This window comes from Lithobates pipiens, unplaced genomic scaffold (assembly GCF_037356315.1).
Source record: "Lithobates pipiens isolate NorthernLeopardFrog02 unplaced genomic scaffold, aLitPip1_a1.2 Scaffold_28, whole genome shotgun sequence".
NCBI lineage: Eukaryota > Metazoa > Chordata > Amphibia > Anura > Ranidae > Lithobates > Lithobates pipiens.
The window spans coordinates 229,747,733-229,775,536 of NW_027507789.1; the positions used below are offsets into that span (position 1 = coordinate 229,747,733).

At 53.8% G+C, this 27,804-nt stretch overlaps 1 protein-coding gene across 1 annotated transcript in view; it reads right to left on the bottom strand.

The window, feature by feature from the left end:
• The window catches only part of AMZ2 (archaelysin family metallopeptidase 2), a 41,047-nt gene extending 16,165 nt beyond the window's left edge, over nt 1-24,882 (bottom strand). Inside the window, exon 1 of the mRNA XM_077458441.1 lies at nt 24,798-24,882. Coding sequence (XP_077314567.1) covers nt 24,798-24,882 — 85 coding nt within the window. The remainder of the gene's footprint in view (nt 1-24,797) is intronic.
• Between the last annotated feature and the right edge of the window lie 2,922 nt (nt 24,883-27,804).

The window sequence follows — 27,804 nt, forward strand, 5'->3', positions numbered from 1 at the left end:
AAGGATCAGACCCCATACCTCCTGATCCCTACTACAGGGAATGATCAGACCCTCCCACCTCCTGATCCCTACTAGAGGGAAGGATCGGACCCTCCCACCTCCTGATCCCTACTAGAGGGAAGGATCGGACCCTCCCACCTCCTGATCCCTACTAGAGGGAAGGATCGGACCCTCCCACCTCCTGATCCCTACTAGAGGGAAGGATCAGACCCCATACCTCCTGATCCCTACTACAGGGAATGATCAGACCCTCCCACCTCCTGATCCCTACTACAGGGAATGATCAGACCCTCCCACCTCCTGATCCCTACTAGAGGGAAGGATCGGACCCTCCCACCTCCTGATCCCTACTAGAGGGAAGGATCGGACCCTCCCACCTCCTGATCCCTACTAGAGGGAAGGATCGGACCCTCCCACCTCCTGATCCCTACTAGAGGGAAGGATCGGACCCTCCCACCTCCTGATCCCTACTAGAGGGAAGGATCGGACCCTCCCACCTCCTGATCCCTACTACAGGGAAGGATCGGACCCCATACCTCCTGATCCCTACTAGAGGGAAGGATCGGACCCTCCCACCTCCTGATCCCTACTACAGGGAATGATCAGACCCTCCCACCTCCTGATCCCTACTACAGGGAAGGATCGGACCCCATACCTCCTGATCCCTACTAGAGGGAATGATCAGACCCTCCCACCTCCTGATCCCTACTAGAGGGAAGGATCGGACCCTCCCACCTCCTGATCCCTACTAGAGGGAAGGATCGGACCCTCCCACCTCCTGATCCCTACTAGAGGGAAGGATCGGACCCTCCCACCTCCTGATCCCTACTAGAGGGAAGGATCGGACCCCATACCTCCTGATCCCTACTAGAGGGAAGGATCGGACCCTCCCACCTCCTGATCCCTACTAGAGGGAAGGATTGGACCCCATACCTCCTGATCCCTACTAGAGGGAAGGATCAGACCCCATACCTCCTGATCCCTACTAGAGGGAATGATCAGACCCTCCTACCTCCTGATCCCTACTAGAGGGAAGGATCAGACCCTCCTACCTCCTGATCCCTACTAGAGGGAAGGATCAGACCCCGTACCTCCTGATCCCTACTAGAGGGAAGGATCGGACCCTCCCACCTCCTGATCCCTACTAGAGGGAAGGATCGGACCCTCCCACCTCCTGATCCCTACTAGAGGGAAGGATCGGACCCCATACCTCCTGATCCCTACTAGAGGGAAGGATCGGACCCTCCCACCTCCTGATCCCTACTAGAGGGAAGGATTGGACCCCATACCTCCTGATCCCTACTAGAGGGAAGGATCGGACCCTCCCACCTCCTGATCCCTACTAGAGGGAAGGATCGGACCCTCCCACCTCCTGATCCCTACTAGAGGAAAGGATCGGACCCTCCCACCTCCTGATCCCTACTAGAGGGAAGGATTGGACCCCATACCTCCTGATCCCTACTAGAGGGAAGGATCGGACCCTCCCACCTCCTGATCCCTACTAGAGGGAAGGATCGGACCCCATACCTCCTGATCCCTACTAGAGGGAAGGATCAGACCCTCCCACCTCCTGATCCCTACTAGAGGGAAGGATCAGACCCTCCCACCTCCTGATCCCTACTAGAGGGAAGGATCAGACCCCATACCTCCTGATCCCTACTAGAGGGAAGGATCAGACCCTCCCACCTCCTGATCCCTACTAGAGGGAAGGATCAGACCCTATACCTCCTGATCCCTACTAGAGGGAATGATCAGACCCTCCCACCTCCTGATCCCTACTAGAGGGAAGGATCGGACCCTCCCACCTCCTGATCCCTACTAGAGGGAATGATCAGACCCCATACCTCCTGATCCCTACTAGAGGGAAGGATCAGACCCCATACCTCCTGATCCCTACTAGAGGGAAGGATCAGACCCTCCCACCTCCTGATCCCTACTAGAGGGAAGGATCAGACCCCATACCTCCTGATCCCTACTAGAGGGAAGGATCAGACCCTCCTACCTCCTGAGGGAAGGATCAGACCCTCCTACCTCCTGATCCCTACTAGAGGGAAGGATCAGACCCCATACCTCCTGATCCCTACTAGAGGGAATGATCAGACCCTCCCACCTCCTGATCCCTACTAGAGGGAATGATCGGACCCCATACCTCCTGATCCCTACTAGAGGGAAGGATCGGACCCTCCCACCTCCTGATCCCTACTAGAGGGAAGGATCGGACCCTCCCACCTCCTGATCCCTACTAGAGGGAATGATCAGACCCCATACCTCCTGATCCCTACTAGAGGGAATGATCGGACCCTCCCACCTCCTGATCCCTACTAGAGGGAAGGATCAGACCCTCCCACCTCCTGATCCCTACTAGAGGGAAGGATCGGACCCCATACCTCCTGATCCCTACTAGAGGGAAGGATCAGACCCTCCCACCTCCTGATCCCTACTAGAGGGAAGGATCAGACCCCGTACCTCCTGATCCCTACTAGAGGGAAGGATCGGACCCTCCCACCTCCTGATCCCTACTAGAGGGAAGGATCGGACCCTCCCACCTCCTGATCCCTACTAGAGGGAAGGATCAGACCCCATACCTCCTGATCCCTACTAGAGGGAAGGATCAGACCCTCCCACCTCCTGATCCCTACTAGAGGGAAGGATCAGACCCCATACCTCCTGATCCCTACTAGAGGGAATGATCAGACCCTCCCACCTCCTGATCCCTACTAGAGGGAAGGATCGGACCCTCCCACCTCCTGATCCCTACTAGAGGGAATGATCAGACCCCATACCTCCTGATCCCTACTAGAGGGAAGGATCAGACCCCATACCTCCTGATCCCTACTAGAGGGAAGGATCAGACCCTCCCACCTCCTGATCCCTACTAGAGGGAAGGATCAGACCCCGTACCTCCTGATCCCTACTAGAGGGAAGGATCAGACCCCATACCTCCTGATCCCTACTAGAGGGAATGATCAGACCCTCCCACCTCCTGATCCCTACTAGAGGGAAGGATCAGACCCTCCTACCTCCTGAGGGAAGGATCAGACCCCATACCTCCTGATCCCTACTAGAGGGAAGGATCAGACCCTCCCACCTCCTGATCCCTACTAGAGGGAATGATCGGACCCCATACCTCCTGATCCCTACTAGAGGGAAGGATCGGACCCTCCCACCTCCTGATCCCTACTAGAGGGAAGGATCGGACCCTCCCACCTCCTGATCCCTACTAGAGGGAATGATCAGACCCCATACCTCCTGATCCCTACTAGAGGGAATGATCGGACCCTCCCACCTCCTGATCCCTACTAGAGGGAAGGATCAGACCCTCCCACCTCCTGATCCCTACTAGAGGGAAGGATCGGACCCCATACCTCCTGATCCCTACTAGAGGGAAGGATCAGACCCTGTACCTCCTGATCCCTACTAGAGGGAAGGATCGGACCCTCCCACCTCCTGATCCCTACTAGAGGGAAGGATCGGACCCTCCCACCTCCTTAACCCTACTAGAGGGAAGGATCAGACCCCATACCTCCTGATCCCTACTAGAGGGAAGGATCAGACCCTCCCACCTCCTGATCCCTACTAGAGGGAAGGATCAGACCCCATACCTCCTGATCCCTACTAGAGGGAATGATCAGACCCTCCCACCTCCTGATCCCTACTAGAGGGAAGGATCGGACCCTCCCACCTCCTGATCCCTACTAGAGGGAAGGATCAGACCCCATACCTCCTGATCCCTACTAGAGGGAAGGATCAGACCCTCCTACCTCCTGATCCCTACTAGAGGGAAGGATCAGACCCTCCTACCTCCTGATCCCTACTAGAGGGAAGGATCAGACCCCGTACCTCCTGATCCCTACTAGAGGGAAGGATCGGACCCTCCCACCTCCTGATCCCTACTAGAGGGAAGGATCGGACCCTCCCACCTCCTGATCACTACTAGAGGGAAGGATCAGACCCCATACCTCCTGATCCCTACTAGAGGGAAGGATCAGACCCTCCCACCTCCTGATCCCTACTAGAGGGAAGGATCAGACCCCATACCTCCTGATCCCTACTAGAGGGAATGATCAGACCCTCCCACCTCCTGATCCCTACTAGAGGGAAGGATCGGACCCTCCCACCTCCTGATCCCTACTAGAGGGAATGATCAGACCCTCCCACCTCCTGATCCCTACTAGAGGGAAGGATCGGACCCTCCCACCTCCTGATCCCTACTAGAGGGAAGGATCAGACCCCATACCTCCTGATCCCTACTAGAGGGAAGGATCAGACCCTCCTACCTCCTGATCCCTACTAGAGGGAAGGATCAGACCCTCCTACCTCCTGATCCCTACTAGAGGGAAGGATCGGACCCCGTACCTCCTGATCCCTACTAGAGGGAAGGATCAGACCCCATACCTCCTGATCCCTACTAGAGGGAATGATCAGACCCTCCTACCTCCTGATCCCTACTAGAGGGAATGATCAGACCCCATACCTCCTGATCCCTACTAGACAGAATGATCAGACCCCATACCTCCTGATCCCTACTAGAGGGAATGATCAGACCCCATACCTCCTGATCCCTACTAGAGGGAATGATCAGACCCTCCTACCTCCTGATCCCTACTAGAGGGAATGATCATACCCCATACCTCCTGATCCCTACTAGAGGGAATGATCAGACCCCATACCTCCTGATCCCTACTAGAGGGAATGATCAGACCCTCCTACCTCCTGATCCCTACTAGAGGGAATGATCAGACCCTCCTACCTCCTGATCCCTACTAGAGGGAATGATCAGACCTCATACCTCCTGATCCCTACTAGAGGGAATGATCGGACCCCATACCTCCTGATCCCTACTAGAGGGAATGATTAGACCCCATACCTCCTGATCCCTACTAGAGGGAATGATCAGACCCCATACCTCCTGATCCCTACTAGAGGGAAGGATCAGACCCCATACCTCCTGATCCCTACTAGAGGGAATGATCAGACCCCATACCTCCTGATCCCTACTAGAGGGAAGGATCAGACCCCATACCTCCTAATCCCTACTAGAGGGAATGATCAGACTCTCCTACCTCCTGATCCCTACTAGAGGGAATGATCAGACCCCATACCTCCTGATCCCTACTAGAGGGAATGATCGGACCCCATACCTCCTGATCCCTACTAGAGGCAATGATCGGACACTCCTACCTCCTGATCCCTACTAGAGGGAATGATCGGACCCTCCTACCTCCTGATCCCTACTAGAGGGAATGATCAGACCCCATACCTCCTGATCCCTACTAGAGGGAATGATCGGACCCTCCTACCTCCTGATCCCTACTAGAGGGAATGATCGGACCCTCCTACCTCCTGATCCCTACTAGAGGGAATGATCGGACCCTCCTACCTCCTGATCCCTACTAGACGGAATGATCAGACCCTGTACCTCCTGATCCCTACTAGAGGGAAGGATCAGACCCTCCTACCTCCTGATCCCTACTAGAGGGAATGATCGGACCCTCCTACCTCCTGATCCCTACTAGAGGGAATGATCGGACCCTCCTACCTCCTGATCTCTACTAGAGGGAATGATCGGACCCTCCTACCTCCTGATCCCTACTAGAGGGAAGGATCAGACCCTCCTACCTCCTGATCCCTACTAGAGGGAATGATCGGACCCTCCTACCTCCTGATCCCTACTAGAGGGAATGATCGGAACCTCCTACCTCCTGATCCCTACTTGAGGGAATGATCATCAGACCCCGTACCTCCTGATCCCTAATAGATGGAATGATCAGACCCTCCTACCTCCTGATCCCTACTAGAGGAAATGATCGGGAGCCCCGTACCTCCTGATCCCTACTAGACGGAATGATCAGAGCCTCCTACCTCCTGATCCCTACTAGATGGAATGATCAGACCCTCCTAACTCCTGATCCCTACTAGAGGGAATAATCGGACGTACCTCCTGATCCCTACTAGATTAAATGATCGGACCCCATACCTCCTGATCCCTACTGGGCAGCACAGTGGTGTAGTGGACGGCACTCTTGTCTAGCAGTAAAAAAGTCACTGGTTCAAATCCCAACCACGACACTACCTGCCTGGAGTTTGCATGTTCTCCCTGTGCCTGTGTGGGTTTCCTCCGGGTACTCCGGTTTCCTCCCACAATCCAAAGACATGCAGGGAGGTTAATTGGCTTCTGTCCAAAATTGGCCCCTAGAATATGAATGGGGACCTTGGATTGTGGGCTCCTTGAGGGTAGGGAGCGATGTGAGTGTACAATGTACAGGGATAGGGACAATTGTGGATACTCTCAGGTTGAACTGGATGGGCTGGTGTCTTTATTCAACCTTACTAACTATGTAACTACTAGAGGGAATGATCGGACCCTCGTACCTCCTGATCCCTACTAGAAGGAATAATCTAATCCCTACTAGAGGGAATGATCAGACCCTCCTACCTCCTGATCCCTACTAGATGGAATGATCAGACCCCCGTACCTCCTGATCCCTACTAGAGGGAATGATCAGACCCTCCTACCTCCTGATCCCTACTAGAGGGAAGGATCAGACCCTCCTACCTCCTGATCCCTACTAGAGGGAAGGATCAGACCCTCCTACCTCCTGATCCCTACTAGAGGGAAGGATCAGACCCTCCTACCTCCTGATCCCTACTAGAGGGAAGGATCAGACCCCGTACCTCCTGATCCCTACTAGAGGGAATGATCAGACCCTCCTACCTCCTGATCCCTACTAGAGGGAAGGATCAGACCCTCCTACCTCCTGATCCCTACTAGATGGAATGATCAGACCCCCGTACCTCCTGATCCCTACTAGAGGGAATGATCTGATCCCTACTAGAGGGAAGGATCAGACCCTCCTACCTCCTGATCCCTACTAGATGGAATGATCAGACCCTCCTACCTCCTGATCCCTACTAGAGGGAATGATCAGACCCCTACTAGAAGGAATGATCAGACCCCATACCTCCTGATCCCTACTAGAGGGAATAATCTGATCCCTACTAGAAGGAATGATCAGACACCCGTAGCTCCTGATCCCTACTAGATGGAATGATCGGACCCTCCTACCTCCTGATCCCTACTAGATGGAATGATCGGACCCTCCTACCTCTCGTTCTCTGTCATGCTCTGAGCTGTCACACTGTATACAGTCAGAATCTCCCATAACAGCCAATCAGAGAGAACTTCCCACACCGTGTGCACAACGCATCGTACGTCACATGACCTGACCGAGGGAGCGTCTACCAACACCCACCTCCTGCAGAACATCGCTCCCTCACTGATCCCTACTGATATATTCTGCAGAACATCGCTCCCTCCCTCTCCTCACTGATATGTTCTGCAGAACATCGCTCCCTCCCTCTCCTCACTGATATATTCTGCAGAACATCGCTCCCTCACTGATCCCTACTGATATATTCTGCAGAACATCGCTCCCTCCCTCTCCTCACTGATATGTTCTGCAGAACATCGCTCCCTCCTCACTGATATATTCTGCAGAACATCGCTCCCTCACTGATCCCTACTGATATATTCTGCAGAACATCGCTCCCTCCCTCTCCTCACTGATATATTCTGCAGAACATCGCTCCCTCCCTCTCCTCACTGATATATTCTGCAGAACATCGCTCCCTCACTGATCCCTACTGATATATTCTGCAGAACATCGCTCCCTCCCTCTCCTCACTGATATGTTCTGCAGAACATCGCTCCCTCCTCACTGATATATTCTGCAGAACATCGCTCCCTCACTGATCCCTACTGATATATTCTGCAGAACATCGCTCCCTCACTCCCCCTCCTCACTGATATATTCTGCAGAACATCGCTCCCTCCCTCTCCTCACTGATCCCTACTGATATATTCTGCAGAACATCGCTCCCTCCCTCCTCACTGATCCCTACTGATATATTCTGCAGAACATCACTCCCTCCCTCCTCACTGATCCCTACTGATATATTCTGCAGAACATCGCTCCCTCTCCTCACTGATCCCTACTGATATATTCTGCAAAACATCGCTCCCTCCTTCTCCTCACTGATATATTCTGCAGAACATGGCTCCCTCACTGATCCCTACTGATATATTCTGCAGAACATCGCTCCATCCCTCTCCTCACTGATCCCTACTTATATATTTTGCAGAACATCACTCCCTCCCTCTCCTCACTGATCCCTACTGATATATTCTGCAGAACATCGCTCTCTCCCTCTCCTCACTGATCCCTACTGATATATTTTGCAGAACATCACTCCCTCCCTCTCCTCACTGATCCCTACTGATATATTCTGCAGATCATCACTTCCTCCCCCTCCTCACTGATATATTCTGCAGAACATCGCTCCCTCCCTCTCCTCACTGATCCCTACTGATATATTCTGCAGAACATTGCTCCCTCCCTCCCCGATCCCTACTGATATATTCTGCAGAACATCGCTCCCTCCCCATCCTGACAGATCCATATTGATATATTCTGCAGATTATCCCATCACTGACCTCTCTACAGATCTGCAGAGTATCGCTCTCTCCCAGTTCAGTATAAGTGAAGCCAATCAGAAAGCTGGGAGTGATGACGTGTAGCCCCGCCCCTGTAGGTGTGCTCTCAGGTGTACAGGTGAGTGCAGTCATTGGATGGAGGTCAGGTGATCTGTGTATTTCATGTTTCTGTTTCTTCTCCTGCTACGGGGACCCTGTCTATCTCCCCTTCTGCTATGGGGGCCCGGTCTATCCCCCACTTCTCCTGCTATGGGGGCCCCGTCTATCCCCTCCTTCTGCTATGGGGGCCCCAGTCTATTCCCCACTTCTCCTGCTATGGGGGGGTCCATCTATCCCCCCTTCTCCTGCTATGGGGGCCCGGTCTATCCCCCACTTCTCCTGCTATGGGGGCCCCGTCTATCCCCTCCTTCTGCTATGGGGGCCCCAGTCTATTCCCCACTTCTCCTGCTATGGGGGGGTCCATCTATCTCCCCTTCTCCTGCTATGGGGCCCCCTGTCTATCCCCCCTTCTCCTGCTATGGGGGCCCTTGTCTATCCCCCCTTCTCCTGCTATGGGGGCCCCTGTCTGTCCCCCCCCTCCTGCTATGGGGGCCCTGTCTATCTACCCTTTATGGGGCCCCTGTCTATCTGGGGTGATGTTTGGGGATCGGTTGTAGTGACTTCTCTGGTGAGAGGATCGGTCTGGCAGCCAGGCGGTGAGCATCTTCAGAGGGCAGTCTGTGGACCCCTTTATTCCTGTTGGCGTCGGTCCAGGAGAGGACCCCGCACTGACCAGTATCAGGGGGCTCCGCCTCAGGCAGTGAGTCTTGTTTTGTCTCTTTCCCCTCCCCCGCAGGACCCCCAATGGCCAGAGAACCATCAGAAGGGGCTTCTTGGAGCTCCAAGATGTGACACAGCCCATCCATCCATGCAGGGGGGAGGGGAGGGGTCACACTCCAGTCCTTTGCGGTAATATTGTTATATTCCTCCACTTCCTGTCTGTGTGACACCTTGTCTATAAAGAGGTGACAGGGGTCACTAGGACAGGAAGTGAGGATTTATTTACCCCTCTGAGACACAGAAAGTGATCATATATATTATATTATAAGAGAACATCGCTCACAACTGTCCCTGATATGGGGTTATGCCCCCCTGTCCCTGATATGGGGTAATGCCCCCCTGTCCCCGATATGGGGTAATTACCCCATATCAGGGACAGAGGGACATTACACCATATTGGAGACAGGGGGGACATTTGTAAATTCCAAAAGCCGATATAAAGGAATATAAGAGGTTCGCGAACCGCAACGTTCGCGGCGGGCCCCATTGACTTCAATGGGAGGTGAACTTCGCAAACCTACAGGTCAAATTTGCAGCCACAAAATAATTACTAGCTGTGCAAATATAGTCCCACCACATGGCCAATGACATAACACATGTATGAGGGGAATTTGGGATCGACAACTACAAGCATTCTTTTTTTATATGGGAAATTGTTGTGACAATTCAGGACTGTGGAGCGCATGAAGGCAATGGAGGAGAGGGAAGGTCAGGGTAGGCAAAGAAGAGGGTGCAGGAGATGATCACCAGCACCGTGATAGAGAGCACTGACACCAGCACCGTGATAGAGAGCACTGACACCAGCACCGTGATAGAGAGCACTGACACCAGCACCGTGATAGAGAGCACTGACACCAGCACCGTGATAGAGAGCACTGACATCAGCACCGTGATAGAGAGCACTGACACCAGCACCGTGATAGAGAGCACTGACACCAGCACCGTGATAGAGAGCACTGACATCAGCAGCGTGACATACAGCAATGACACCAGCACCGTGATAGAGAGCACTGACATCAGCAGCGTGACATAAACCACTGACACCAGCACCGTGATATACAGCACTGACACCTGCACCATAAGCAGCCCCAGGAGGAAGTCAGCATAGCACAGGGATGGTGGGAGCCCCTCATAATAAGCATAGCACAGGGATGGTGGGAGCCCCTTATAATATGCACAGAAGAGGTACAGCCCCAGGAGGAAGTCAGCATAGCACAGGGATGGTGTGAGCCCCTCATAATAAGCATAGAACAGGGATGGTGGGAGCACCTCAAAATATGCACAGCAGAGGTACAGCCCCAGGAGGAAGTCAGCACAGCACAGGGATGGTGGGAGCCCCTCATAATAAGCAGCCCCAGGAGGATGTCTGCATAGCACAGGGATGGTGGGAGCCCCTCATAATGAGCATAGCACAGGGATGGTGGGAGCCCCTCATAATAAGCAGCCCCAGGAGGATGTCTGCATAGCACAGGGATGGTGGGAGCCCCTCATAATAAGCAGCCCCAGGAGGAAGTCAGCACAGCACAGGGATGGTGGGAGCCCCTCATAATGTGCATAGCACAGGGATGGTGGGAGCACCTCAAAATATGCACAGCAGAGGTACAGCCCCAGGAGGAAGTCAGCACAGCACAGGGATGGTGTGAGCCCCTCATAATAAGCAGCCCCAGGAGGATGTCAGCATAGCACAGGGATGGTGGGAGCCCCTCATAATGAGCATAGCACAGGGATGGTGGGAGCCTCTCATAATATGCACAGCAGAGGTACAGCCCCAGGAGGAAGTCAGCACAGCACAGGGATGGTGTGAGCCCCTCATAATAAGCAGCCCCAGTAGAAATATGACACCGCTCAACCTCTTCAAAGAGGAGGGTACAGGCATATAGTACGGTGTGCTTTTTTGGGACAAGGAAGTGAGCCAAATGAAGAAAGAAGGTCTGTGTGCTTGATTCAAAAAATAGTTTATAGACATATACATGGTCTACTGGTCACATGTGTTGAATTCCTCCGAGATCCATGCCTCATTCATTTTTAGAAATGTGAGGTAGTTAACACTGTGGTGAGCTAGGCGAGTACGCTTATCGGTCACGATCCCCCCTGCTGCGCTGAACGTCCTTTCGGACAGGACACTGGATGAGGGGCAAGCCAACAGTTCGATTGCAAATTGGGCAAGCTCTGGCCAGAGGTCAAGCCTGCCCACCCAGTAGTCTAGGGGTTCATCACTCCTCAGAGCGTCCTCATCGGCCGTTAACCCGATGTAGTCGGACACCTGACGGTCTAGGCGTTCCCTGATGCTGGATCCGGATGACACCTGTCGATGGGTCGGCTGAAAGAATGACCTCATATCCAAAGTCACCAACACATCTTCAAACCGGCCTCTTCTTGCAGGCGCTGTTGGATTGGTACCCGCAACTCCTTCTCTGGGAGTGGGAATTGCTCCTCTGCCAGCGCACGCAAAAGCAGAATGCAGCATTTCTCGAAGCAAGGCCTGGAAGTGCTGCATTCTGACAGCCCTCTGTGACGGCGGTAGCATTTCCGCCATTTTGTGTTTGTACCGGGGGTCTAAGTACGTTGCCACCCAGTACTGGTCCTTGACCCTTATGCTTATACGGGGGTCCCTATTAAAACACTGGAGCATGAAGGCCCCCATTTGCACTAAACTGGAAGCGGTGTGGTGGCCTGGCTCCTGCTCATCATCCAGGATAATGTCGTCCTCTTCATTCTCCTCTCCCCATCCACGCACAACAACAGGGGTCCCAGAAAGGTTTAAAGCATGCTCTTCTTGCTCCTCCTCATCCGCCCCGACACCATCCTCCTCTGACTCCTCTTCAGACTCCTGTTGTTGACTTGTCTCAGATAGAGTAGCCCCCCCCTGGGAATTCATCCAGCATTGCGACTTCCTCATCTTCCCGCTCCTGCTCCTCCACAGCTTGATCAATGACACGACGCAATGCACGCTCCATAAAGAAGGCATAAGGTACCATGTCACTGATGGCGCCATGGCTGCGACTGACCAGTTTGGTGATCTCATCAAATGGGCGCAGAAGTCTGCATGCATCGTGCATAAACAGCCACTGGCGCGGTGAAAAAACCCCAGCTCCCAGAACCGTTTCTTTCGCAGAGTTCATACAGGTAGACGTTAACTGCACGTTTCTGCTGGAGCAGCCTATCAAGCATATAGAAGGTTGAGTTCCATTGCGTCGGGCAATCGCAAATAAGACGTCTGACCGGCAGATTGTGTCGCCGCTGAATGTCCGCAAGGCGAGCCATGGCCGTGTAAGATCTTCTGAAATGGGCCGAGATTTTCCTTGCCTGCCGCAAGATGTCCTGGACCCCAGGGTGTTTGACAACGAATCGCTGCACGACCAAGTTTAAGACGTGTGCCATGCATGGCACGTGCGTGATTTTGCCCTGTTTCAATGCGCTAAGCAGATTGGCACCGTTGTCACACACCACTTTACCAACTGTCAAATTGAGCGGTGTTAGCCACTCATCTGCCTGTGAACGCAAAGCTGAAAGGAGTGCCGGGCCAGTGTGGCTCTTTGCTTCCAGGCACAACAGACGCAGCACTGCATGGCAACGTCTCACCTGGCATGTCGAATAGGTTCTGGGGAGCTTGGGCGGTGCAGCGGAAGAGACGCTAGCAGCGGAAAAGGAGGAGTCAGCCGAGGAGGAGAGGGAGGAGGAGAAGAAGAGTCAGGCCTGCATGCAATCCGTGGCGGTAAAACCAAATCTACACGGGTGTCACGGGTTACATGTTTGACGGTCGTTAGAAGGTTCACCCAGTGGGCAGTAAAAGTGATATACCTTCCCTGCCCGTGTTTGCTAGACCACGTGTCTGTGGTCAGATGTATCTTGGCACCGACACTGTGTGCCAGAGATATATTCACTTGCCGCTGAACATGGCCATATAGCTCTGGGATGCCCTTCTCTGAGAAATACTTCCTTCCTGGGACCTTCCATTGTGGTGTTCCAATGGCCAGAGGCGGCTCTCTAATTAGGCAAATTAGGCGATTGCCTAAGGCCCCGCAGTCTCAAGGGCCTCGCAATCGACTAATTTGCCTGTGATCAATGCGGTGGCAGAAAGTGCGGGGAGCGGGACAGTAGAGTCCTCTAGGTGGCGCAGTGGCTGGATGACAGACGGCATGTCCATGTGGGACCCTCACCTGAGCTTCTCTCTTGTGCCGCTCACCAGAACTCTCCTCCGCACCTGCCTCCTATTTGGTTCTGGAGTGGGGGGGGGGGGTTGCTGAAAAAACACCCAGCTGGATAGTCCCACCATGAGTGTAAAGAGGGAGGAACTCTTATGCTGCCGACCAGAGCAAAGGTGAGTGCCCGTGCCGTGCAGCCTTCCCTGTGTGCCTGAATAGGAGGAGCGGTGGGGAGACTGCACATAGATAGTGGAATTGATTTTTCCATATTACTCCATACAGCCACTGAATATCTGCAGGGAGGAGAGGTGATCATTCAGCGGTTGCATGGAGGAATATGGAAAAATCAATTCCACTATCTATGTGCAGTCTCTCCACCACTCCTATCTAACTTTTTCTGCATCCTCCATACTCTCCGACCCCTCCTTGTACTCCCTGGCTCCGCCCCTCTGTGTGCTCCCTGGCTCCGCCCCTCCGTGCACTCCCTGGCCCCGCCCCTCCTGCTCTCCAGCCCCTCCGTGTGCTCACTGGCTGCACCCCTCCTGCTCTCCAGCCCCTCCTTGTGCTCCCTGGCTCCGCCCCTTCTTGTACTCCCTTTCTCTACGCATCCTGCTCTTCACCCCCTCCCTTTGCTCTCTGGCTCCATCCCTCCTGCTCTCCAGCCCATTCTTGTCCTCCCTGGCTCCACCCCCATTTCGCCAGCACCCCCTGCTCTCCAATTCTTTCTGCCTCCCCTCTCAAGCTCCCCCCCAGCACTCTTCACCCCCACCCTTAGCACTATCTGGCCCCCAGCACTCTCCACCCTACACCCCCTGCGGCTCTCTCTTGCCCCCAGCACTCTCCACCCCCAGCACTCTCCGCCCCCACCCCCCAGCACTCTCTGGCCCCCAGCACTCCCCGCCCCCCACCCCCCAGCAATCTCTGGCCCCCACCCCCCAGCACTCTCTGGCCCCCAGCACTCTCTGCCCCCACCCCCAGTAATCTCTGGCCCCCACACCAAGCACTCTCTGGCCCCCAGCACTCTCCGCCCTACCCCCCGATACTCTCTGGCCCTCAGCACTCCCCGCCCTCCACCACCCAGCAATCACTGGCCCCACCCCCCAGCACTCTCTGGCCCCCAGCACTCTCTGCCCCCACCCCCAGTAATCTCTGGCCCCCACCCCCAGCACTCTCTGGCCCCCAGCACTCTCTGCCCCCCACCCCCCAGTACTCTCTGGCCCCCAGCACTCTCCGCCCCCCACCCTGAGCATTCTCTGGCCCCCAGCACTCTCCGCCCCCCACCCTGAGCATTCTCTGGCCCCCAGCACTCTCCGCCCCCCACCCCGAGCATTCTCTGGCCCCCAGCACTCTCCGCCCCCCACCCCGAGCATTCTCTGGCCCCCAGCACTCTCCGCCCCCCACCCCGAGCATTCTCTGGACCCCAGCACTCTCCGCCCCCCACCCCGAGCATTCTCTGGCCCCCAGCACTCTCCGCCCCCCACCCCGAGCATTCTCTGGCCCCCAGCATTCTCTGGCCCCCAGCACTCTCCGGTCCCCACCCCTCAGCACTCTCCGGTCCCCACCCCCCAGCACTCTCCGGTCCCCACCCCCCAGCACTCTCTGGTCCCCACCCCCCAGTACTCTCTGGCCCCCAGCACTCTCCGCCCCCCACCCTGAGCATTCTCTGGTCCCCAGCACTCTCCGCCCCCCACCCTGAGCATTCTCTGGCCCCCAGCACTCTCCGCCCCCCACCCCGAGCATTCTCTGGCCCCCAGCACTCTCCGCCCCCCACCCCGAGCATTCTCTGGACCCCAGCACTCTCCGCCCCCCACCCCGAGCATTCTCTGGCCCCCAGCACTCTCCGCCCCCCACCCCGAGCATTCTCTGGCCCCCAGCATTCTCTGGCCCCCAGCACTCTCCGGTCCCCACCCCTCAGCACTCTCCGGTCCCCACCCCCCAGCACTCTCCGGTCCCCACCCCCCAGCACTCTCTGGTCCCCACCCCCCAGCACTCTACAGCTTCTCCCTGCTCTTTGCCCCCCCAGGGGCTACAGACAGGGACAGATCTCTCTCACCCCCTTTCCCTCACCAACCCCTCTTTCTCACTTCCCCCTCTCTCTCTTACCCGCTCTCTCCCCCCTCTCTCTTACCCCTCTCCCTCCCTCCCCCTCTTTCTCTTACCCCCTCTCCCTCCCCCTCTCTCACCACACTCTCACCACCCCTCTCTCTCTCCCTTCCCTCCCTCTCTCCCTTCCCTTCTCTCCCTTCCCTCGCTCTCTCCCTTCCCTCGCTCTTTCCCCTCGCTCTCTCCCTTCCCTCGCTCTCTCCCCTCCCTCGCTCTCTCCCCTCCTTCTCTCCCTTCCCCCTCTCTCCCTTCCCTCTATCCCTCCTTCCCTTCCTCCTTCCCTTCCCTCCCTTCTCTCCCTCTCTCCCTCCCACTCTCCCTTCCTTCCCTCTCTCCCTCCACTTCCCTCCCTCTCTCCTCCTCCCTCCCCTTCCCTCTCTTCTCCTCCCTCCCCTTCCCTTCCCTCTCTTCTCCCTTGCTTACCTCTCTATCTACCTTCCCTCCCTCTCTCCCTTCCTTCCCTCCCTCTCTCCCCTCCCTCTCTCTCTCCCTTCCTTCCCTCCCTCTCTCTCTCCCTTCCTTCCCTCCCTCTCTCTCTCCCTTCCTTCCCTCCCTCTCTCTCTCCCTTCCTTCCCTCTCTCTCTCCCTTCCTTCCCTCTCTCTCTCCCTTCCTTCCCTCTCTCTCTCCCTTCCTTCCCTCCCTCCCTTCCTTCCCTCCCTCTCCCCTCCCTTCCTTCCCTCTCTCCCCTCCCTTCCTTCCTTCTCCCCTCCCTTCCTTCCCTCTCCCCTCCCTTCCTTCCCTCTCCCCTCCCTTCCTTCCCTCTCTCTGTCCCTTCCCTTCCTTCCCTCTCTCTGTCCCTTCCCTTCCGTCCCTCTCTCCCTCCCCCCTCCCTCCCTTCCTCTCTCCTCCCTTCCCTCCCTTCCCTCCCTTCCCCCCCTTCCCTCCCTTCCCCTCTCCTCCCTTCCCTCCCTCTCTTCCCCCCCTTCCCTCGCTCTCTCCTTCCCTCTTCCTTCCCTCTCTTCCCCCTCCCTTTCCTCCCTCTCTTCCTCCTCCCTTTCCTCCCTCTCTCTTCCCTCCCTTCTCTCTCTCCTCCCTTCCCTCTCTCCTTCCTTCCCTCTCTCCCCCTCCCTCCCCTTCCTTCCCTCCCCTTCCCTTTCCTTCCCTTCCTCCCTCCCTCCCTTCCTTCCTCCCTTCCTCCCTTTTCTCCCTTCCTCCCTTCCCTCTATCCTCCCATCCCTCCCTCCCCATCCCTCCCTCTCCATCCCTCCCTCTCCATCCCTCCCTCTCTCCTCCCCACCCTCTCTCCTCCCTTCCCTCCCTCCCTCTCTCCTCCCTTCCCTCCCTCTCTCCTGCCTTCCCTCCCTCTCTTCTCCCTTCCCTCCCTCCCTCTCTTCTCCCTTCCCTCCCTCCCTCTCTCCTCCCTTCCCTCCCTCCCTCTCTCCTCCCTCTCTCTCTCCTCCCTTTCCTCCCTCCCTCTCTCCTCCCTCTCTTCTCCCTTTCCTCCCTCTCTCCTCCCTTCCCTCTCTACCTTCCCTCTTCCCCCTCTCTCCCCCTTTTGCCCACCCTTTCTCTTCCCCCCCTCTCTCTCTCCTCCCTCTCTCTCCCCCTCCCCTCCTCTCCTCTTTCCACCACTCTCTCCCCCTTTTGTGCACCCTTTATCTACCCCTCTCTCACCCCCCTCTCCCCCTCTCACTCACAATGTCTTGCTCCCCTCCCTCTCTTTCCCACCCCCTATCTCTCACAATTTCTCTCTTCCCCTCCCCTCTCTCTCCTCTCCTCTCTGTCTCCCTTCCCCACTCTTGCTCCCCCTGCACTGTGCTGGGATCCCCCCGCTCTACTTCTCTGCGGATATGGAATGGCTCAGTGACATCTCCTCCCCATTCTCCCAAGACACAGGAAATTCTTAGAGGGGTTGCCACCTTGGTGGGCCCCAGATGTTTTAATGGCTGCATATGTCTGATGGGTGAGGAGGGTGCCCTGGAAGTGGTGCAGATGAACTGTTTGCTAGATCTGTGCATCTTTTTGCAGCCATTTTTATTGCTTGAATTTTTTTCACATTATGGGCGTGATTGGGGCCTCATGTGTAAGTTTTGCCTAAGGCCTCACAAATCCTAGAGCCGCCTCTGCCAATGGCCACACATTTTCGAAAGGCCTCCGAGTCCACCAGTTTATATGGCAGTAGTTGGCGGGCTATCAGTTCTGACAAGCCAGCCGTCAACCGTTGGGCAAGAGGGTTATCCGGCGTCATCATTTTTTTACGCTCGAACATTAGGCCCACGGAAGCCTGCCTTTTTGCAGAAAAATGTGAGCTTGGCGTGATGGAAGGTGGAGTGGAGGACAATTGTGAGGAGAGAGGAGAAGGAGAAGTAGAAGACGAGGCTGGACGGTGAGAGCCTGCAGTGTGGCTTTGTGTGTTCCGTTGCTCCCACTGGGCTCGGTGATGGCTGCTCATGTGCCTTCTTAAGGCGGTCGTCCCTAGGTGAGTGTTGGGCTTACCGCGACTAATGCGTTGACTGCAAAGATTGCAGATGGCAACACTATTGTCAGCAGCGGACACGTTAAAAAAAGCCCACACTGCGGAGCCATGTGCTGGTGTCCTGGGAGCGCCAGATGTGACCGTACATGGTCGATGACTCGCTCCTGATACATTTGCAGTCTGCTTTGTCCCTGCTGTGCAATGTAAGTCATTGCTGCTTCTCCTCCCTATCTGCTGGTCCATATCTCCCTCTGAACTCCCCTCCTCTTCCTCTCTTGTGGGCACCCACGTGACATCACTAGACACGTCATCATCGACGTCACCTTCCCCCCCGCTATAAGTAGAGATCTCGGAGTAGGCAGCAACACCGGGGACCAACCTCCTCCTTGGGCTGATCTGGGTACTGTCATCAGACTGCTGAGTGGCGGTTGTTGCTTCCTCCTCTTCCTGATCCAATACCAAGAGTGGCTGCGCATCAGAAATGTCTTGATATGGATCGGAAAATAATTCCTGTGACTCCGGCGGAAGGTATGTGGTGGTGGTGGTGTTGTTGGTGGTAGTGTCTTTGGGGGTGCACATAGCAGAGAGTGAAGAAGAGGGTGCAGATCGAGAGGATGAGGAGGGTGCAGAAGAGTATGGCTGAGCGAGCCACTCAACCAAGTCTGGTGCGTCCTTTAAAGTAATTGAACGCACCTTCTGCAACTTCCCACTTTGGCTCAAGCCTGTTGCTCCTGCCCTACCCCTACCACCCCTGCGGAAGGGCCTGCCTCTTCCTCTGCCTGTCATTTTTTAAATGACCCTGTGACAAAACTCTCAGTCCCTATACCGATGAAGGACTGCTGCAGTATAGGGCAGCGGTCAGCAGTAGTGCACCTCAACCCTATGTATTGTGGACCTATACCAGTCCTTATAGAATAGCAGACTGTACCTCACTCAACCCTATGTACTGTAGTACCCTATACCTTACCAGTCCTTATAAGGACCTTTGTGGATCAAGTAGGTTGTGAATGATTAGCAGACTGCAGCAGAAGGGCAGCAGTCAAGTATAATATTCTTTCTATATTTGGAAGAAAGAATATTATACGTGTACAAGCCTATTACCATACCAGTCCTGAAAAGAACCTTTGTGGACCTAATATAGTAACAGCTACTGATTAAACTGACCCTCACTGCCTCACACACAGCTTCCTGCCTGTCCCTATATAAACTGACAAAACAGAGGAGACTGGAACAATAACTGGAATAGCACTTTTGTGGACCTGATAGTAACAGCTAATAACTAAACTGACTGTCCCTGCAGCACACAGCGTCCTGTCCCTCTCTCTACACTGACAAAAGACACTCAGGCTGCTGCAACAATCACTAGCACAGCACTGCCTCAAACCTAGATCCTGAACTACACCTAACACCTATACCAGTCCTGAAAAGAACTTTTGTGGACCTAATAGCTAGCGATTTGGGTCACTGCAATCTCTCCCTGCTCCACACAGCAACCTCTTCCTATAGTGACAGAAGAAAGAATGTAAAATGGCCGCCGGATCGGGTGTATTTATAAGTTGGGGGGAATGTCCAAGTGTCCATGTGCTGTAATGTCTCAATTGGCTGTCCTGTACCCCATGATGGATGTGTCATCATAGGTCAAAGTTCTTTTACACAGTAAACACGGAAGTCCGCCGGGCGAACGGCGCCAAAAGTCCGCCGATCGGGCAGACGGCGAACAGCCGAAATTCGCCGCGAAACGACCGCCGGGCGAACCGTTAGGCCATCCCTGATAAGAGGTTAAAAAAAAACCTTTTGTGTGTTTGACTGATTCCTTTCTTTCTTCTCAGTGGCGTGTCTCAGGCCTGCATACTTTTGCTGATTTCCATCTCAAAAATTTGGGAGATAAATGAGCAGCGTCACAACTGAGTATAAAAGAGAAGAGAGGGCGCCTCTAAGTGTAGTAATATGGTTACATTTAATGAAGGCCCAACATCTAAGTATAGAGACCTCCGGGGTAAAGCTGTCCACATAGACCATCCCCCGCACCGCCATTGTCTCTTCCACGCTGAGCTCCACAAGCACTCCGAGCCTCACTTCCCGATCGTCTCCCGCAGGGGAGTCTTCCCACTTACCATTGCAGACTGAGAGCGGTGAGAGGCGGCGTCGGAGGACGGTGTATGGGGTCCTCTTTCCCCCGGAGGTCGGCATCCTTAGATGAGCCTCTTTTGATCATAATCCATGTGAGTTGCTAAATGTTGGACCTTCATGAAATGTAACCACATTACTACACTTAGACCCCTTTCACACGGGGCATTTTTCAGGTGCTTTAGCGTTAAAATAAGCGCTTGTAAGAAGCCTCATCTGCAATCCCAATGGGAAAGCCCGATTGCCCTTTCACACTGCCAGCACCTCATAAAGCGCCACTTAAACTAGCGGTGCTTTACCAGTGTTTTTCGAGCGCTTTTAACCCCCGCTAGTGGCCAAATAAAAGGTTAAAAGCGCCCACAAAGCGCCGCTGCCTAAAGCACTTTTCAGGCATTTTGCAGGCGCTTCTCACTGATTTCAATGGGAAGGGGCGCTGTAGAAGTGGTGTATTCACCGCTCCAAAAGAGATGCAAAGAAGCTGCTTGCAGGACTTTTTTTGACGCCCCCTGCCAGTGCAGCGCCTCAGTGTGAGAACACTCCGGCTTTTACATTGGGATTGCGGATGAGGCTTCTTTCAGGTGCTTTTTTTAACGCTAAAGCACCTGAAAAACGCCCCAGTGTGAAAGGGGTCTTAGAGGCTCCTCTCTTCTCTTACTCTGGAGCTCCTGTTGGATTTTGCTTGTAATCCCCTTGTGGAGGATTCCATTTGAGGATGGAAATTTTATGGTTACACAACCAATCACATCGCTACAATCTTTTTATATGGACTATAAACTGAAGGACTTATAAATAAACGGTTGTGGAACGAATCATCAGAGTTTCTATTATTTCTTATGGGGAAATTCACTTTGATATACGAGTGCTTTGGATTACAAGCGTGTTCCTGGAATGAATGCTGCTCACAGTCCGAGGTTTTTACTGCATATAGATTATTGTGTTCATGGTGAGGGGGGGTTATGCTGGGGTGTGTTCATGGTGGGGGGGGGGGGTTTACGGTGGGGTATGTTCATGGTGAAGGGGGGGTTACAGTGGGGTATGTTCATGGTGAGGGTGGGGGGTTACGGTGGGGTATGTTCATGGTGAGGGGGGGTTACGGTGGGGTATGTTCATGGTGAGGGTGGGGGTTACGATGGGGTATGTTCATGGTGAGGGTGGGGGTTACGATGGGGTATGTTCATGGTGAGGGGGGTTACGGTGGGGTATGTTCATGGTGAGGGTGGGGGGTTACGGTGGGGTATGTTCATGGTGAGGGGGGGGTTACGGTGGGGTATGTTCATGGTGAGGGTGGGGGTTACGATGGGGTATGTTCATGGTGAGGGTTACGATGGGGTATGTTCATGGTGAGGGGGGTTACGGTGGGGTATGTTCATGGTGAGGGTGGGGGGTTACGGTGGGGTATGTTCATGGTGAGGGTGGGGGGTTACGGTGGGGTATGTTCATGGTGAGGGTGGGGGGTTACGGTGGGGTATATTCATGGTGAGGGTGGGAGGTTACGGTGGGGTATGTTCATGGTGAGGGTGGGGGGGGTTACGGTGGGGTATGGTCATGGTGAGGGTGGGGGGGTTACGGTGGGGTATGGTCATGGTGAGGGGGGGTTACGGTGGGGTATGGTCATGGTGAGGGGGGGGGTTACGGTGGGGTATGTTCATGGTGAGGGGGGGGGTTACGGTGGGGTATGTTCATGGTGAGGGGGGGGGGGTCACGGTGGGTTATGTTCGTGGTAAGGGAGAGGGGGTTACGGTGGGGTATGTTCATGGTGAGGGTGGGGGGTTACGGTGGGGTATGTTCATGGTGAGGGTGGGGGGTTACGGTGGGGTATGTTCATGGTGAGGGTGGGGGGTTAGTTCATGGTGGGGGGGGTTACGGTGGGGTATGGTCATGGTGAGGGGGGGTTACGGTGGGGTATGGTCACGGTGGGTTATGTTTGTGGTAAGGGAGAGGGGGTTATGGTGGGGTATGTTCATGGTGAGTGGGGGGGAGTGGTGATCATGGTGGGTGCTCACAGTGGGTTGAGGTGGGGGTATGATGGGGGTTGCTGCTCGGGGTGGGGGGCAGTTTGTTCATGGAGGGGTGGGTATGTACATGGGGGGGTATGGTAGGTTCTCTACTTCTCTACCATTAGGAGAGGACATGGTAAGGTAGGTTCTCTGCCATTAGGAGAGGACATGGTAAGGCAAGGTATTTATCATTAGTAGAGGACACGGTAAGGTAGGTTCTCTACCATTAGGAGAAGACATGGTAAGGTAGGTTGAGGTTTTCTCATTTGTGAGAGGGGACGGTATGGTAAATTATCTGCCATTCAGCTAGGGGACAGTGGGGGGTAAATTCTCTGCTCTCTTGAGGGGGATGGGGGCTTGGATCACGGAGGTCTCGAAGGTGGGGCTCACACTGGAGCAAGTAGCGGGGGGGGGGGGGGTCCGGTGCGTCTCCATTCGCCGGTTCCGGTCTGATTTCAGCCCGAACGTTTGGCTGAGTTTGGACCTGAAATGCACAGGACTCCTGTGGACTTCGCTCCGGAGATGTGGGAATCGGCTCCATCGGAGCTCCATAGAGAGCCGGTCACCCTCTCCCTCCTGCTATCCCAATTGGATGCTGGGAAACCCTCTTCCAATTCCCAGTAGGTTGAGCCCGGCCCGAGGGCCCAACACCTTCCACCAGAGAAGATTCAGCTGAAGATACTGGAGGTTTGATTGGCCATACTGGCTGCATTGTATCTCCTGTATATACTCGGGGGATGGGACAGACTGGAGCCGGTTGTGTCGCTAACAATGACTGTGGGGTAAAAACTTGCTGAGATCTGAGGTTGTATCCTGCAAGTGTCTTTTGTGCGTTTTTCCTCCTGCGGTTGTCGGGGGCGATATTATACCAGGTGTGAGTAATTTCTGTGCCGTTATCGGATTTTCATGTTTTATGGTGATTCATTGTGATGTCACCAGCACCATACCTCCTGAAGAAGCGACTATCCTGAAACGCGTTGAGATCTCACAGCTGTTGAAGTTCCTGTGACGTCAATGTTACAAACATATTTATTGATGTCTGCTTGTGATGATGGTGTGTGGGCGGGTACAGCGGGCACAGCGCGGTCTGTGTCTGCTACACCCCGTTTGTTATTTGCAGATCTTTTATTGGAACGAGTTTTATATGCAATAAAATGTAAACTTTATTTAATCCGCGTCGGTGGATTCCGGAGAGGGCTGAGCGCCGCTCTTCCCGAAATGTCGTCATTCATTGGTTATCATTCTGTACCCTGCAAGTATTTCCTGGATGAGTCTCCTTTCTAAGTACCACAATAGGGGGAGGGGCAGATTATTGGTGAATTTATTCCACCTCATTCAGTTACTGTAAACCCCTCATATCTCCATGGAGGAGAAGTGAGACCGCCGGGGGGAGGCGAGACGTCAAACTGAGCTTCTCTCCGTTCTGCATAACCCTGGGGTCTCCAAATGTTCCAAAGATCCAATTTACTGACCCTCAGAATTTGGGAGGAATAGTGTCCCATTATTGGTGTCAGTGGGAGGAATAGTGCCCCATCATTGGTGTCAGTGGGAGGAATGGTGCCCCATTATTGGTGTCAGTGGGAGGAATAATGCCCCATCATTTGTGTCAGTGGGAGGAATAGGGCCCCGTCATTGGTATCAATGGGAGGAATAGTGCCCCATCATTGGTGTCAGTGGGAGGAATGGTGCCCCATCATTGGTATCAGTGGGAGGAATAGTGCCCCATCGTTGGCGTCAGTGGGAGGAATAGTGCTCCATCATTGGTGTCAGTGGGAGGAATAGTGCCCCATCATTGGTGTCAGTGGGAGGAATAGTACCCCATCATTGGTGTCAGTGGGAGGAATAGTGCCCCATCATTGGTGTCAGTGGGAGGAATAGTGCCCCATCATTGGTGTCAGTGGGAGGAATAGTGCCCCATCATTGGTGTCAGTGGGAGGAATAGTGCCCCTTCATTGGTGTCAGTGGGAGGAATAGTGCCCTATCATTGGTGTCAGTGGGAGGAATAGTGTCCCATCATTGGTGTCAGTGGGAGGAATAGTGCCCCATCATTGGTGTCAGTGGGAGGAATAGTGCCCCATCATTGGTGTCAGTGGGAGGAATAGTGCCCCATCATTGGTGTCAGTAGGAGGAATAGTGCCCCATCATTGGTGTCAGTGGGAGGAATAGTGTCCCATCATTGGTGTCAGTGGGAGGAATAGTGCCCTATCATTGGTGTCAGTGGGAGGAATAGTGCCCCATCATTGGTATCAGTGGGAGGAATAGTGCCCCATCATTGGTGTCAGTAGGAGGAATAGTGCCCCATCATTGGTGTCAGTGGGATGAATAGTGTCCCATCATTGGTGTCAGTGGGATGAATAGTGCCCCATCATTGGTGTCAGTGGGATGAATAGTGCCCCATCATTGGTGTCAGTGGGGGGAATAGTGCCCCATCATTGGTGTCAGTGGGAGGAATAGTGCCCCATTATTGGTGTCAGTGGGGGGAATAGTGCCCCATCATTGGTGTCAGTGGGAGGAATAGTGCCCCATCATTGGTGTCAGTAGGAGGAATAGTGCCCCATCATTGGGAGGAATAGTGCCCCATCGTTGGTGTCAGTGGGATGAATAGTGCCCCATCATTGTTGATGGCTGGATGAAGCCCAGCAAAGGGCTGCAGTTTCCACAATTCCCACAATCGCACCACGGACAGGTCACTGACTGAGCTGAGAGTCTTTAGGCTCCAGGCACGCAGGACGCGGGTCGCTGGCAGAAAACGTGATTTCCTCGGCGTCTTGTGTCGCCATCGTTGTATGTTCAGCGGCGTTGGCTTTTATCAGCGTTTTTCTGCCTCTATTCAAAATCAGCGGTTCCCTATGGGAGCCCATTGATTAGAATAGAAGTCGCACCAGAAGTCTGATCATCGTGATCCGACATGCGTGCGACTTGTGTGCCGAGGATGAAGGGGAACCCCGCCAAATGAAAAAAAATTGGCGTGGGGTTCCCCCCATCAGACCCTTTGGTGTGGTATTGATTTTCTTCGCCAAAAAAAAAACAAGACTGCCGTATTGAAAGTCATCACACCCTCTACTGACCATATGAGTCAGAATGTCCGGCGTTGGGATTGGAACCCGGGTCTCCAAAGCCCCAGCAATAAACTGCCCTGATATGTAAATCCAATGAGTCTCCTTACTCCCCCCTCGATCCTGCCATCTACTGTAAAGGCTTTCCATGGATCCCAGGCCACTCCATGAGTTACCATACCACCAATCACCATCGACTATGAGGAATCAGCGATCAAATGAGTCTGAGAACGATGAGTCTCATCCATTCCCCCTCCTGGTATGATGACCTGCCATGGATCCAAGGCCACCATTGAAGGCCACTCCATGGCTCAGCACAGCGTCAGCATTGACTATAAGGAATCAGCGATCAGTTGATGTAAAGCTCACTGGTGACCTCCGGGCCAGAACCTAATCTAGAAGAAAACACATTCTAAGTCCCACTTTTCAGTCACCCGGGTTAGACAGCCGGTACAATTATTGGCATGTACACTGCAGACCATTTTGATTGGTAGAAGTCGGGATCACATCTGATTTACTAAGCGTTGATGTTAAGGGATTGGCTGCTAAACACATTGAAGTCCGAGCTTTGCTCTGGTCTGGGGGGTTTGGCAGCCCAGCAATGATCTTGAAATTTCAGGTTCAAATCTCAGTTAATACTTTTTGTGTTTTTTTACTCCTTCATGACTTTTATTCTTGAAATAGAAGAACAAGCACAGAACTCTCTGAGCAGAGGCGAGTAGCTCAGTGGATAAGAGCAGCAACCAGGGCGCCATGGACTTGAGTTCAAATCCCATAGTCCCCAGGTCAAGTCTCTGAGTGAATTGGGCAGAAGGAATCACTGACAGAGGCAGCCTTGAGTTCAGATCTCTGAGTGAATTGGGCGGATGAGAATCACTCAGTGATGGAAGGACCGTAGACCCACCATCATATCCTGCAGACCCCATGCTCAAATTGCTGAGTGAAAGCTTGGAGGCCATGGACAACCCACCAGTCTGCTCCAGTCCCAGGTCCCCACAGGCCTGTAACATGTGTGGGCATCACGTTAGGTTGTGGACATCCCCTGCTTCTTCCATCCATGGTCTGTGACATCACTGCAACATATATAAATAGAATGGGCTGTCTTACCGGGGCAGCCCATTCCAAAAACCTATACCTAGCCGAAATTTTCACTTTTTCCTCAAAAGCATCTCCCAATATCTGGGCCAACTCAGTACCTTAAACTTTCTACTGGTGGGACATAGTAATGGTCTTGAAACATTACCACTACTCTCTTCCAACCAACAGAGGGCTCAGGAACTCCACAGCACCTAGAACACCCTCCACCAGAGGGATTTGAACTCACAGTCTCCATCACACCAGTCTGAGTCCTTACTCTCTGAGCCATCACCTGCACTCAGACAGGAAGGTGTTCGTTCTCATAGTTCAGGTATTAATCTGCTGCAAATAAATAAAGAGACACAAAGCCTTGAACCTGCAACTCCAAAACATCTACTGGGTCACTGGCTGATGACTAACCCTCAGAGCCACCTACCTGGCTGGAGGAGAAGTCTGATTCAGATGGTTCTCACTGTCATCACCCACATTGTACAATACAAAGGAAATACTAAGCTGCCAGCCCCGGGATTCCATCACACATCTCCAGAACTTACCCCAGAATACAGGCGCACCAACTACCTGAGCCACGAGGATCTGCCAACCAATGTCCTCATCCTATTTCCTATACATCGGGTACGAGCAAAAACAGAGGACACACGTCAAGTCCCATCATCCAAAATTAGAGGAGAATATTCCCACCATGCAGAATAGAGAATAGCATTAGGACACCCTCCAAACCATTGTATTCAGGCGTTTGAATCCCTTCCATGGCCCCGGTGTAGAAAATCAGCACCTCGGCATGCAGACGGCTTCTACAAACATTCGTGGAGGAATGGGTCGCTCTCTGGAGCTCAGTGAACATAAGCTTGGTACTGTAATAGGTTGCCAAATGTGACATTTTCCACAGTTTACTGATATTATAACAAAGCTGAAGGACATAGTGGTGGGCTTGAAACATCCCCCATCTACCACCAACAGGGGTCCATGGACTGCCCAACACCTGGAACACACCAACCTCCACCAGAGGGATTTGAACTCACGTCTCCATCACACCAGTCTGAGTCCTTACTCTCTGAGCCATCACCTGCACTCAGACACCAAGGTGTTCCTTCTCATAGTTCAGGTATTAATCTGCTGCAAATAAACAAAGAGAGACCAAGCCTTGAACCTGCAACTCGAAAACCTCTGGGGGGTCACCAGCTGATGACTGAGCCTCAGAGCCACCTACTAGCTGGGGGAAATGTCTGATTCAGATTGTTCTCACTGTTATCACCCACATTGTACAATAGAAAGGAAATAACGAATTGCCAGCCCCGGGATTCCATTCCATGTCTCCAGAACTTTCACCAGAATACAGGCGCACCAACTACCTGAACCACGTGGTTCTGCCAGCCAATGTTCTCATCCTCCTATTTCCTATACATCGGGTACGAGCAAAAACAGAGGACACACGCCAAGTCCCATCATCCAAAATTAGAGGAGAATATTCCCACCATGCAGAATAGAGAATAGCATTAGGACACCCTCCAAACCATTGTATTCAGGCGTTTGAATCCCTTCCATGGCCCC